The 12,978-nt window shown below is 43.3% G+C and overlaps 1 protein-coding gene across 2 annotated transcripts in view; it reads right to left on the bottom strand.

Annotated features, from left to right (window-relative positions):
• Cacna1b (calcium voltage-gated channel subunit alpha1 B) overlaps window positions 1-12,978 on the bottom strand; it is a 185,102-nt gene that overhangs the window by 135,058 nt on the left and 37,066 nt on the right. For both annotated transcript variants that reach the window (XM_058585864.1, XM_058585863.1), the window contains exons 5-6: window positions 12,686-12,838; window positions 10,640-10,830 (exon numbers count right to left, since the gene is read on the bottom strand). In XM_058585864.1, coding sequence (XP_058441847.1) covers window positions 10,640-10,830; window positions 12,686-12,838 — 344 coding nt within the window. The remainder of the gene's footprint in view (window positions 1-10,639; window positions 10,831-12,685; window positions 12,839-12,978) is intronic.

A 12,978-nucleotide genomic window follows, 5' to 3' on the forward strand; every position in this document is an offset into this window, starting at 1 on the left:
TGGTACCAAGAAAAAAGATTTACCATCAGAAGCCAGGGAAGCCAGCAGGAGTGAAAGAAAGAAAAGAACTGTTGACCCAGACACCTGCACACCTCGAAAACAGAGCTGGGGAATCAAGACATTCAGATGAAAGACCAGGAAGATTAAAAGAGTCATTCACCAGCAGGGCTCCCCTCGAAGAATGGCTAATGAAACTTTAAAAAAGGAATCACTGACCACTAGAAAGAAAGGAAACACATAGATCGAATCAATTATGGATAAATATATTTTCTTTCTCCTTCTAAGTTTTCTAAATTATGTTTGACAATCGAAGCAAAACTTATACTAGTATCTCATGCAGTTCTAAATATGCAGAGAAGACACATTGAAGGTAATTGTGTTACAGAAGATAAAGAAACGCAGAGAAGGCAAGACTTATTCTCCTCACTTGATCTGGTAACGTGATAACATCAGCACAGACTCAGAGCAGCTGGCAACCACTAAGAGATAGATACACGTGCATGGGTAGGTCAAAATGGGATTCTAAAAGAACAAAATAAAAAGCCAGCTAACCCACAGGAAGACAGGGAAAAAGAACAAGAAGCCAGATGGAATAATGGTAAACAAAACTATAATGGCAAATGTAACATATAAATAAGCACCTTAAATGTAAATGGTCTGAAAATATCAATTAAAGATAAAGACTAGACAGTGGATTTAAAAATGAACTTATCTAGAAGAAATTCACTTCAAATAGCAAATGTAGGCAAGTTGGAAGCCAAATATGGAAAATGATCTTTTTTGTTTGTTTGTACTTTGGGTATTGAGGATTGAACCCAAGGGTGCTTAACCACATCCCCAGCCCTTTTTTATATTTTATTTAGAGACAGGGTCTTGGTGAGTTGCTAAGGGCCTCACGAAGTTGCTGAGGCTGGCTTTGAACTCGTGATCCTCCAGAGCCCCTGGGATTACAGGCATGCACCACCGCGCCTGGTGGGAAACTATATTTCATACAAATATTCATTGAAAGAAAAGTGGAGTGGCTATATCAGATAAAGTAGACTTCCAAGCAAAAAACTACCAGAAATACAGCAGAATGTATATAAATAAAAAGAGTCAATCCACAAGAAGACAGCAATTCTCAATGTATATGCAACCAACAAAAGTGCTGCAATGTAAGACAAACACGAAGGAACTAAAAGGAGAAACAGACGAAGTCACAACGTTGGACACCTCTTCACTTTTTTTTTTTCAAAAATCCATAGAAGAACTGGACAGAAAATCAGCAAGGACACAGAAAATCTCAACAACCCATCACCCAACAGAATTCAATTGACATTTATACACCTAGTCCATAACAGCAGCAGAATACACATTCTTTTCAAGTGCAAATACCAACATGGACCACACTCTGAACTATATACCAAAACTCAACAAATGTAAAAGAATTCAAATTCTTACAATTCGGTGTATTCTTCCACTACAATAGAATCAAACTAGAAATAACAGAGGCATAAGAAGTAACTCAAACATAAAGAAGACAATTCTAAATAAATCATGGGTCAAAGATGGAAGTCTCAAGGAAGTTTAAAAAATACACTGAACTGCAGGAAAATAAGAATACAATATACCAGGGGTTGGGGCTGGGGCTCAGTGGCAGAGCACTTGCCTCGCACATGTGAGGCCCTGGGTTCAATCCTCAGCACCACATAAAAAAATAAATAAACAAAATAAAGATATAGTGTCCAAGTATAACTAAAAAAATTTTTTAAAGAATACGATATATCAAACTTATAGGACATAGCTAAAAGCAATGCCAAGAGGGAAATTTATATCACACATCCATGTTACAAAAGAAGGAAAATCTCAAATTAATAACCTAAGCTTCCATCTTAAGAAACTTTTAAAAAAGAAAACAACACAAACCAGAATCAAGCAGCAGGAAATAAATAAGAGTAAAATCCAACAAAATTGAAAACAAAAACAATAGAGAAAAAAATCAACAAAAATGAGAAGCGATTCTTTGAAGAAAATCAGTAAACTGACAAACTTGTAGCAATACTAAGAAAAAAGAAAAAACATGCAAGTTATCAAAATTAGTAATGAGGCAAATCCAGCAAACATCAAAAGGATAATAAAAGAATACTATAAACAACTTTACATACATATATTTGACAATGTGAATTAAGTGGACCAATTTCTAAAGACCACAACTTACTCAATGTAAATTAATAGTCCTATAATTGTGAAGGGAAATGAAATAATAACTTAAAAACTCCCCCCAAGTGGGCTGGGGCTGTGGCTCGGTGGTAGAACACTTGCCTAGCACATGTGAGGCACTGTGTTCAATTCTCAACACCACATAAAAATAAATAAATAGATGAATAATAAAATAAAATCCACCCACAACTTAAAAAATATTAAAAAAAAAATTCTCCCCAAAAGGATAGACACAGATCAATGGAATTGAATTAATGATCTAGAACTAAATCCTGACTTACATGATGAGGAACTTTTAATGAGGCTGCTGGGACAATTCAATGGGGAAAGAATGGTCTTCTCCATCAATGGTGCTGGGACTAGTGGGTCTCCACATGCAAGAGATGAACCTAGGCCCTACCTCACACCAGGCATAACAATCAACCCTCGGGGCACCAGGCATAACAATCAACCCTCGGGGCGCCAGGTTGGATCCTCAGCACCACATAAAAATAAGTAAAATAAAGGCATCGTGTCCAACTACAACTCAAAAAGTATTTTTTTTTAATCAACCCTCTGTGGACCACAAAACCAGATACAAAAGCAGAAACTAGAAAACTCCTATAGAAAAAAGTCATGGCTCTATAAAACATAGATATATAACCTTGGTTAGGCAATAGATTCTTAGATATAGCACTAAAAACGCAAATGGTGGGGGGAAAAAACAGAAAAATTAGATTCATCAAAACAAAAATCTTTTGCACTCCAAGTGACACAATCAAGAAAGCAAAAAGACAACTTCAAAATAGGAGAAAATATTTTAAAATCATACATTTGAAAGGTGAATAATATCCAAAATGCACAATGAAATCTTACAGTGAACAATAAAAAGATAATAACCCAATTTAAGTGACTAAGGATAGGCATAGACATTTCCCCAAAGAAGGTATAAAAGATGCTGAATATCATAAATCAAAACTATATACTACTGCACACCGATAGGAGTGGAATTAAGACAGACAAAAACAAGCACTGGTGAGATTCACAGAAACAGGGACACCTTTTCATAGCTGGTGGGGTATAAAGAGGTACAGCCATTGTAGGAGGTTTGGTGGTCCCTTAAATGCTAAACATGAAAATATCATATAATTCAGCTCTTAAGCACATACCCAAGAGGAACAAAAAGACATCCTATGCAAAAACTTGTATATGAATGTTCTTAGCAGCATTATTCATAATTTTAAAAGGACACAATCCAAAAGTCCATCAATGATGGGATATAAACAATACATGGTATATACGTACAATGTAATCATACTGGACAGTAATGATATAATGTGGACATAAAAACACAAAAGGCCACCTACTGTCTGATTCCACAAATAAGAAACGTCTGGCTGGGCAGGGGCTATGGCTCAGTGGTAGAGCACTTGCCTAGCATGTGTGAGGCACTGGGTTCGATTCTCAGCACCACATATAAATAAATAAAATAAAGGTCCATTGACAACTAAAAAGTATTTAAAAAAAAAAAAGAAAGAAAAAGAAATGTCTGGTAAAGATGAATATACAGAGACATAAAAGTTAATGATTACCAGGGCCTAAGGAATGGAGTAATGGGGGTTGATTGCTAATGTGCAGGGTTTCTTTTTTGATTGATAAAAATGTTTTAAAATTAGGTAATAGTGATGATTGCATATATTTTTGAACATAACCTCTGAAATACACAATTTAAAATGGTGAATTTCTGGTATGCAAATTATATTCTAGTAAAAGTATTATTAAAAAAATAAAAACCACAGCAGGAGTGCAGCTCAGTGGTAGATCACTTCGTAGCATGTGCAAGGGCCTGGGCTGGATCCCAGCATGGCATAAAAACAGATAAATAAACTCCAAACGAAATCTCTACACCCAGAAAGTTCACAGTAGAATTCCAATAGACAGCCTCTTCCAGAAAACAAGGAATAAATATACTTTCCAATTCATTTTATGAAGCTTATATGCTTATATTATTTTGATTCCAAAATCAGACAGAGAGTTCCGACAAGAAAATGAAGGAGGAGGAAGAGGAGGAGGAGGAAGAGGAGGAGGAGATCACAGACTAAAATCCCTCATGAATATAGATACAAGAATTCTTAATCAAAACATAAGCAAATAGAATACAACAATATGTGAAAAGAATTATATACCATGACAATGTAAAATTTATTCCAGGAATGCAAAGCTAGTCCAATATTCAAAAATCAATTGATTTTTCACCATATTAATAAAGGAGAAAAATCACATGAACATATGAGTACAGAGAAATCACTTGAAAAAATTCAGCATCCATTCATTACAAGCCCTTTCACAAAGTGAGACTAGACGGTACCATGGCAGCCTGGTGACGAGCACCCAGCACCCAGCCCACTCCAGCCTGAAGCCGACATCATGCCTGGAGCATGACGACATGTCTGCTCTCAACAGTAGTACTCAAATAATGCTGCTTAATGTTGTAGCCCGTGCAATAACCCACTTTTCTTTTTGAAAATAAAAATCATAAAATATAAGGTCAAAACCCATAGACAGATGGAATAGAATAGAGCCCAGAAATAAGCCCTTCAATATAAGGTCAAATGATTTCTGACAAGGATGCTAAGGCCGTTCAGAGAGGAATGGACAGTCCTTTCAACAGTGTAGAGAAACTGGAAATCTGCATGCAAAAGAGTAAATTAACTCAAAATGGATCAAAGGCCTAAATGTAAAATCTTTAAAAAATTAAAGTCTTAAAGCTTCATGATGTCGAATTTGATAATTATTTCTTGGGTATGACATCAAATGCACAGAAAAGAAAAGAAAAAAAATCATGAAGAATTTTAAATTTTGTACACTTTTGAGACACTATCAACAGAACAAAAGTGAAACACACAGAATGGGATGGGGAAACATCTGCAAATCTCATAAAGAACTCCTAAGCGTAACAATAAAAATATCTTTAACCTAATAAAACAGGTATAGGGGACTCATATGCTGGACACTACAAAATCCTAATGAAAGAAATCAATGACAATCTAAATAAATGGAAAGATACTCCCTTGTTTAATGACTGGGAAAACCAGCCTAATAAAGACATTAATTCTCCCAAACTGAATAAAAGGGGAAGAATCGGTTTACCTTATTTCAAAACTTCAAGACGACAACAGGAATCAAGAGAAAGGGACAGACACAGAACTAAAACAAATCCACACAAATATGCTCAGATGACTTCTGCAAGGTGCAAAAGCTGTTCAAATGAGGAAATGCAGCCTTCTTGTCAAACGGGGCTGGAGCCACTGGACACATGCCCAGGCAGAAGGGAGGGAAGGCAAGGGCCTCACCTAAATCTTCCCCTTTGTACAAAATCCAACTCAAAATGGACCATAGATATACATGGAAAACAAAACAATAAAACTTTCAGGGGAAACAAAACTGTAGAAAATCTTACCAGACACAAAAGTCCAATCCACAAAAGGAAAAATGATAAACTGGACTTGATCAAAACTAAAATGTCTGTTGTGTGAAAGAGCAAGAAAAGACAAGCTACCGATAAGGAGAAAATATCTGCAAACTATATATCTAACAAGGCACTGGCACCTAGAATACACAAGGGACCCTAAAGACTCCACTGAAAGAGGACTTCAAACAGCATACGGACAAGACATAGAGAGTCATTTCACCAAAAAAAGGGCAAGTGGCAGACAAGCAGGAAAAGATGCTCAACATCACTAACCATCAAGAAATACAGATGACAGCCACAATGACATGTCACCACACACCTGTCAGAGCCATGGCAACAAAACAGTGCCACAGCAGCTCTGGCAGGGACGCAAGAAGACCAGACTGTTCGCACACGGCTGGAGGGATGTGAAAGGGCACAGGCCTCAGGAAAGTTTGAGTTTCTTTTTGTTTGTTTTTTGCAGTGCTAGGGCTCAAACACAGGGCCTTACACATCCTGGGCAGTCTGGTCTCCTGCTGAGCTCCAATTCCCCAGCCCTGAAGGTGTAGTTTCTTACCTAAATATGCAACTACTATGCAACACAGAAAGTTCTTGTGCATTTGTTCCAAAGAAATGGAAACCTGTGTGTAGAAAAACCTGTATGCAAATGTGTAGCAATGGTGTCCATAATAACCCTAGATGGAAACACCCCTTGTCCTTCAATAGGGGAACAGTAAGCAGACTGCAGTACATCCATACCAAACAGTTCTGGAAACACTAACAGGACAAGCTGCGTAACCTCCAGGGAATCTACTTGAGTGACAATAGCCAATACCAAGAAAGTAACGTGTGGTTTTATCTACGTGACATTCTTAAAATGGCAGAACTGCAGCTAGGGCAAACAAGCCAGAGGTTGTCAGAGCTGAGTAGGGTGTAGCCATCCAAGGGTGGCAGAGGCATCTGTGCCATTGAATGCTGCATCTCATTGCCTGGTTATGATGTCGAATAAGTTCTGCCAGTTGTTACCACTGAGAGAAAGCAGGGAAAAGGCACATAGGGTCCATCTGTAAGGTCTGACAACTTCACGTGAATCTACAGTTGTCTCAAAATTCAAAATTTAATTTTAAAAAATCCAGTTCCCAGAGAGGCACAGTGGAGGATGCTGGTAAGCCCAATTCTTTGGGGGCTGAGGCAGGAGGCCAGCCTGGCCTAAGCAACTTAGAGAGGCCTCATCTTAAATAACAAGGACTGGGACTGTAACTCAGTGGTGGAACGGCTCTGGGTTCAATCCCTAGTATGGCAAATGGAAAAAATGGATATCCATGTGCAAAAGAGTGAAGAAAACCGGGTTTTCTCCATCCCGTATCTCCCTGCAGTTGCCTCCCATTGCTCTGCCCCCGGAAAAGGGGATCTACACTGCATCCTCACTTCCTTACCTCCCTTCACTTTATGCCAGGGTCCAGGTTCTCATCCCCACCGCCAAGATTGCTCTTGTCAAGTCCACCCAGGACCTCATCGTGCCAGCCGGTGCAATGGTCAACATTCCTCTTCTATCTTCCTTGACTTTTGGACAACATCTGACCCAGCAGTCACCTTCTCAGAGCTCTTTAACCTCTCTCCAAGACACAGTTCTCTCCCATATCGTGCCTGCCCGAGAGGAAACACCAGCCTCTTGCTGACTCCCTCCTTCCCCCTGGCCTCCCAGTGCAGGAACCCCCCAGGAGCAGTGTTCAGGCTTCTCTTCTTATCCATCTACACTCACTGCTCAGGTGACTTTAACCACCATCTACATGTCACTGACTTTACATGTACACCCTTGACCTGCAGTCCCTCTGAGCACCCTCTCACATGCCCATCACCTCAACTTAGATGAAGAAGCTACTGGAAACTTTACACGGTAGAAGGCTCCAGTTCCCACCACCCTCCACTGAAACAAAGCCAGGGAACACCTTGCTCCCAATTCTCTCTTCTGAGTGGAGGACACCTCCTTCCCCAGGAGCTCTAGCCACATCATCAGGGACCCTTCTCTTCCTCTCACATAGTGCATCTGATGCATGAGAAGCACTATTTAGTTTAACATCAATATAGCCTCCACAGCCAAGTAGCTGAACACTTCTTTCCTCATACATGCTTATTACTAGTACAATGACACACTAACTCACATGTACAGAATCATTAGCCGACACTGTTTACCTCTTGTCATGCCTTTGAACCTAGCAGGTAACCCTTCCCATGCCACTGTTGAAAATTTAGGTAAGTCCCATGACTTTTCAAACTCGTAGGTGATAGAAAGTTCTACAGTCACTTCAAGCCGAAAAGAGTCTTGATTCAGCAATGAAAAGCGTCCCAGCTGGATGGTAATCAAACTGTCTGACACACTGCAGGCCAACAGCTGCTTTCCTAAGCTGCCTGCCACAGCCGGCCCCTCTCCTTAGAAAGGAAGGCATGGCCATCACGTTCCCTATGCCCAGCATTGTTCCTCCTTCCTCTGCTGGCTTGAGGGTACTGACCCTAAGCGGCCAAAACGGGGCAAGGCGGGGGCAGGGAGAGGCAAGCTCTCCCTGTGTGGAGCTGTCCTGAGATAATCTCATCCCTCTGACTCTCCCACAAAGCACTTCTGCAGGTTCTTTAAGGCCCTGTTTGACTCTACAGGCAAACAGTCTCTCCTCAGAGGGACAACCCTTACCCTCTGCCACAGTTTCTCAGCAGCCCACTCTGAACAGATGCTGTTGAGACCCATTGCTCTGTCCTGGCTGCCCACTCTCCCCTGACTAGAGCCAGTATGAGAGACACTCATCCTCACCAGCTCCATCTCTCCCCCAGCCCTGCTGCAGGCCATGTCAGAAGTATAAGTCTCAAGAGACCACAAAGCCCCTCTCCCTGGTTTAGAGATGAATGAATGAATGAATCCTCTCCAAAACCCTGTCCAATCTCCAACAGCTGATCAGAACACTGTTGGTAGTGTGGAAGAGAGGGCCCAGCCAGGTCCTGCCAGCTGAGCGGAACTCTGTTAGTGTGGCGGAGAGTGCCCAGCCGGGTCCTGCCACCTGTTCTGGTCCTGCACAGTGGCAGCCTCACCATTCACTGCCACCACCGCACCCTTGTGCCTCAGCTAAACTTGCAAAGCACATCCTGCAGCACCAGCATCTGACTTCCAGCCCTCACCAGGCCTGCTTTCCCGGCCCTTGACCCGTCAATCTCCACTGCTCACTCTCCTTTGTTCCCTCAGAGCACTGCCACTATCTAGACCCTCACACATCTAGCGCCTCCTACTTGCCAAGGTACATGCAGTGCCCAGTGCCCGCGGGCCCTATCAAATATGGGTTGGATGAAAGCTCTGTGTCCCTTCCTGGCCAGCGCCTCCTGCCCAGGTCTGGTTCCTGTCTATCCCCTAAGGGAGGCACAAACACAGACAGGAAGCCTGAGTCACATGTGGCTGCTGGTGAAGCCCCTATGGACACTGAGGGATTTGGAGCCCTGGTTACAGTCCTCCTTTTGGGTGGGAGAGAAATGTGGACAGTTCAGAGCTATTGTTAGGATCTGCCTTGTGGAAATTGCGCCTTAATTGGTAAAAGGGAGAGAACAGCCATGGTTCTCATTGCTGCCTTTGTCCCTGTTCTCATTCCCTCGGCCACACAGAGCCTGTCATCAGATAGACCTTTGCTCAACAAAGAATCTGGTTCAGTGGGCCCTGGCCAGCTCTTCCTTAACTCATCTGCCATCTTCCTGCTCAACAAGCTCGACAGAGCAGCCCAGCAAGCACTTACCAAGAACCTGCCTAACATTAGCCCAAGGTCATCCTGGGGCACCCACAAACTTGTGGAGTAGGCAGAGCAGAGGGTCCCACTCTCTCCCTTTCCTCCTATCTACAAGCAATCATGGACACTGCTGTGAGAAGCTTCAGAAAGAGGCACAGGGCCCCAGGCGCATGTGGTTCAGGCCCACCCTCAAAATACACAAGTAACAGACTCTAGGTGACAACATCTTATGTTGTAGCACCCCACCCCCATTCCCAACAGCACTCAGCAGAACACAACCTCTGCTACCCCAAACTAAGAGTCTACCAGCCAAACCTTCCCAGAGTCCTGGCTCACAGGCACCTTCCTTCTCCACCTCCCAAAGTCCCAGGGCACTGCTTTGATTGTCCTCACAGCACTTCAACAGGAGGAATGCAAGGTAGCAGGGGGTCTTCACATAAAAGAGATTTGCTCAGTAGTCAAGAGCAGAGTTCACCAGGAATCACAGGTAGAGGGAGATGGACGTGAGATGGGTCATCCTGGACTTCCATTATGGTCACCAAACCTAGACTGCTCTGAACTGCTGAGAAGGGCTGGCTTCATGAGACTGAGAAAACCAAGAAGAGACAGCACCAGGACTCAACCCCAAGAATCCCAACATGACCAAGGAGGTTTCCTTGGGCCTTAGCTCAGTGCCACCTCAAACCTTCCCCTGCTCCTCATCTTCACCAGCTTGGACCCAATAAGAGGCCCTAGAGCTCAGTGGCCCTCAATTCCACCCAGAAGACCCCACAGATGTGGTGTGAACAGTGGTTTCCAGTCAGCTGCCTGCAGGCCTGGCGTGGGTGAATTAGATTAGTCTCTCTATGACCTAATCTGTCACCTGTACAAGGAGTCAGGAGGCATGTGACACCTCCCAAGCCTAATGTGGCACAGATTCACATGAGCACTGACTACTGTGCTGCTGCACCTTCACCACTGACAGCATCTTGTCTGCAACAGTATCTTTTGACCTCCACCCCTGCCCACAGCCCCACCTTCACAGAGCAACTTGAGGAAGACCTAGGTCAAGAGCTTGAGTTGAGACTGACTGCAGAAGCCTTTGACACACCATCTGGATAAAGGGCCCTGAAACTTATTCCAGGGTGGAGGAAGGGGCTCTCAGGGCGGTACAGAGGCTCTCAGTCAGAAGTGCCCCCAAATGGGATCCCAAGAGGGACCCACCCAGGAGCTCCCGAGCCCACCTCAGGCCTAGGGCCAAGATGCAACTCACATTGTAGAGGATGTCAGTCCAGCCCTCCATGGTGATGCACTGGAACACTGTCAAGATGGCAAACAGGATGTTATCAAAGTTGGTGATACCAAAGTTGGGTCCTGGCCAATACTCCCGGCACTCGGTGTCACCCTCACACAGCCGGGCAGGGGCCTCCTTGCCACAGGGGAAGTCACCCACAGGATCTGCATCTGTGAGGAGGAAAATGAAGCAGATCCTGAGCTCAGAAACACAAAGTTCTCCAACCCCTCTGGGATTCCTGGGTGCTAGAGAGCGCACTGTAGGCAGCAGGAACCTGGTACCTCCAGACACTCTTTATCAATTGCCTAACCACTCCTTCCACCTGCCCCCTGCTTCCACCCGAGGTCAGGACCCACCCTGTTAGGACTTCTGGTCAGTATCTCCCTCTCCCTGGGAACCTGTCCATCATCATTTAAACAAGCTCAGAAGCCCATTCATTTTAAAATAAAAACCAACAAACTCCTACCTTCCAATTCTTCCTACCACTACCACCCTGATTTCTCCTCTCCCTCATAGACAAACCACAAAAGTCTTCTAACATGAAGATTTGATTGTCACAATGGAGCCAGCAAGGCGGTTGGTTAGTATAAAGCTAGACTCAGACACTGTGCAGTCCTGGACCTGCACACAGGATAACTGAGAGTTAGTTCAACATATGCCCAGAGAGAAATTGGAGGCCTCCTGGCCCAGTCACCACTGCACTGGCCCCTACAGAGTGGGGATCCCTCTACTTTCCTGCAATGTAGTGGGCAGCAAAAGACCACCTAGAGAGGTGGTAAAGAAAACATCAGGGTTGGGACATAGCTCAGTGGTAGAATACTTGTCTGGCATGCATGAGACCCTGGGTTCAATCCCCAGCATCAAAAAAAAAAAAAAAAAAATTGCTAACCTCTGGGACAAGACAGTTAACAGAATATGACATAGAGTGTTTAGCCTCTTCACTCGCAAAATTCCAGCGACAAAGTAGAAGAAAATTTTATAAAAATGTGTACCAACATATGAAAATCCCTCCTATCAACATAGGAGATAATTTGAGGAACTGCAAGGATGGAAAGCAAGTCCTCCCAGGGTTAGAAGGCAAAACTGGCCACACAAGTTTATTTCTCCCTTTCCAAATATCTAGATAAATTTCATAAGGAAGTCCTCATTTGTCTCTGTACACAACTGCATTCTCTGTAAACTAGGACGGTTTCTTCCTGTCTGACTTGACACTCTCGCTTCCTTCTGGTCTCCTGCACTGGTCACACTGCCAATGCCATGCAGACCAGCTACGCCCTTGCTTTGATCCTGACTTTGAAGGAAAAGGTCTCACAATGAAATTCAATGTTTGCAGGGAATTTAAGAAAAGTATCTTTCATTTACAGCTTGATGAAAATTTTTTTTTTAAGTTATGAATAATTTAGGGGCTAGAGATGTGGCTCAGCAGCAAAGTGCATGCCTAGCATATACAAGGCCTTGGGTTTCATACCAGTACCATAAAAAAATAAATGATAAAAAAATAAATCATGACTAACTTAAATTATAGTAAATGCTCTTTGGGATCTAAGAGATGATCACCTGGGTTTTCTCCTTTAATGTGTTGAGTGCTCAAGACTCAAATTTACTGTCTTCCTTAACTCTTTCTCTTACACTCAACAGGAAAACCTTATAGCTTTACCTACAAGTACCCAGAATATGGCTCATTCCAACTACCTCTACCAAACGCCTGGCCCTGGCCACTGCCATCTCTCCAAGATTGAGATATCCTCCCTTTGGATCCTGTTTCAGCCTTTGCCTCCCCCTGGCTACCTTCTAATGAGCTGACACTAAATTACTGTATTTCAAATACATTTTTCTTGTTTCCTTCCAGAAGTGGCTACAATCTGTATTATTTTATTTGTGTGTCTATTATTTGTTTACCGGTTGTAATCTTCTGTCTCAGTAATCTGGCACCTACCAGTTCTCTCTAGCACCTACAGTGATGCCTGTCTCCTGGATGGATAAATCTGTCGTCCTCAACTGAGCCGAGATGATAGGAGACCTCACCTGTGCTGTTGGGGAAACAGGCCTTGTGGAATTTTCCCATGTAGAACTCGAGGCCAATGATGGCAAACATGAGGATGGCAAAGAAGAGTAGCAGCCCAATCTGCAGCAGTGGAACCATGGCCTTCATGATGGACTTGAGCACCACCTGCAAACCTGTGATCAGAGCAGCGCAGGTCAGAGAGCAAAGGTGGGGGCAGGGGAGAAGGCAGTAACAGAGCAGCAAAAATCCAGGGAGGGGAGGGCTGAGACCTGGGGCAGAAGCGGAGCTGTAACTGTTGATGAGGTCAAAGAAC

The sequence above is a fragment of the Marmota monax genome, unplaced genomic scaffold (genome assembly GCF_021218885.2).
Source record: "Marmota monax isolate L192 unplaced genomic scaffold, Marmota_monax_Labrador192_F-V1.1 WCK01_AAM20220418_F8-fsc00167, whole genome shotgun sequence".
NCBI classification, from domain to species: Eukaryota; Metazoa; Chordata; class Mammalia; order Rodentia; family Sciuridae; genus Marmota; species Marmota monax.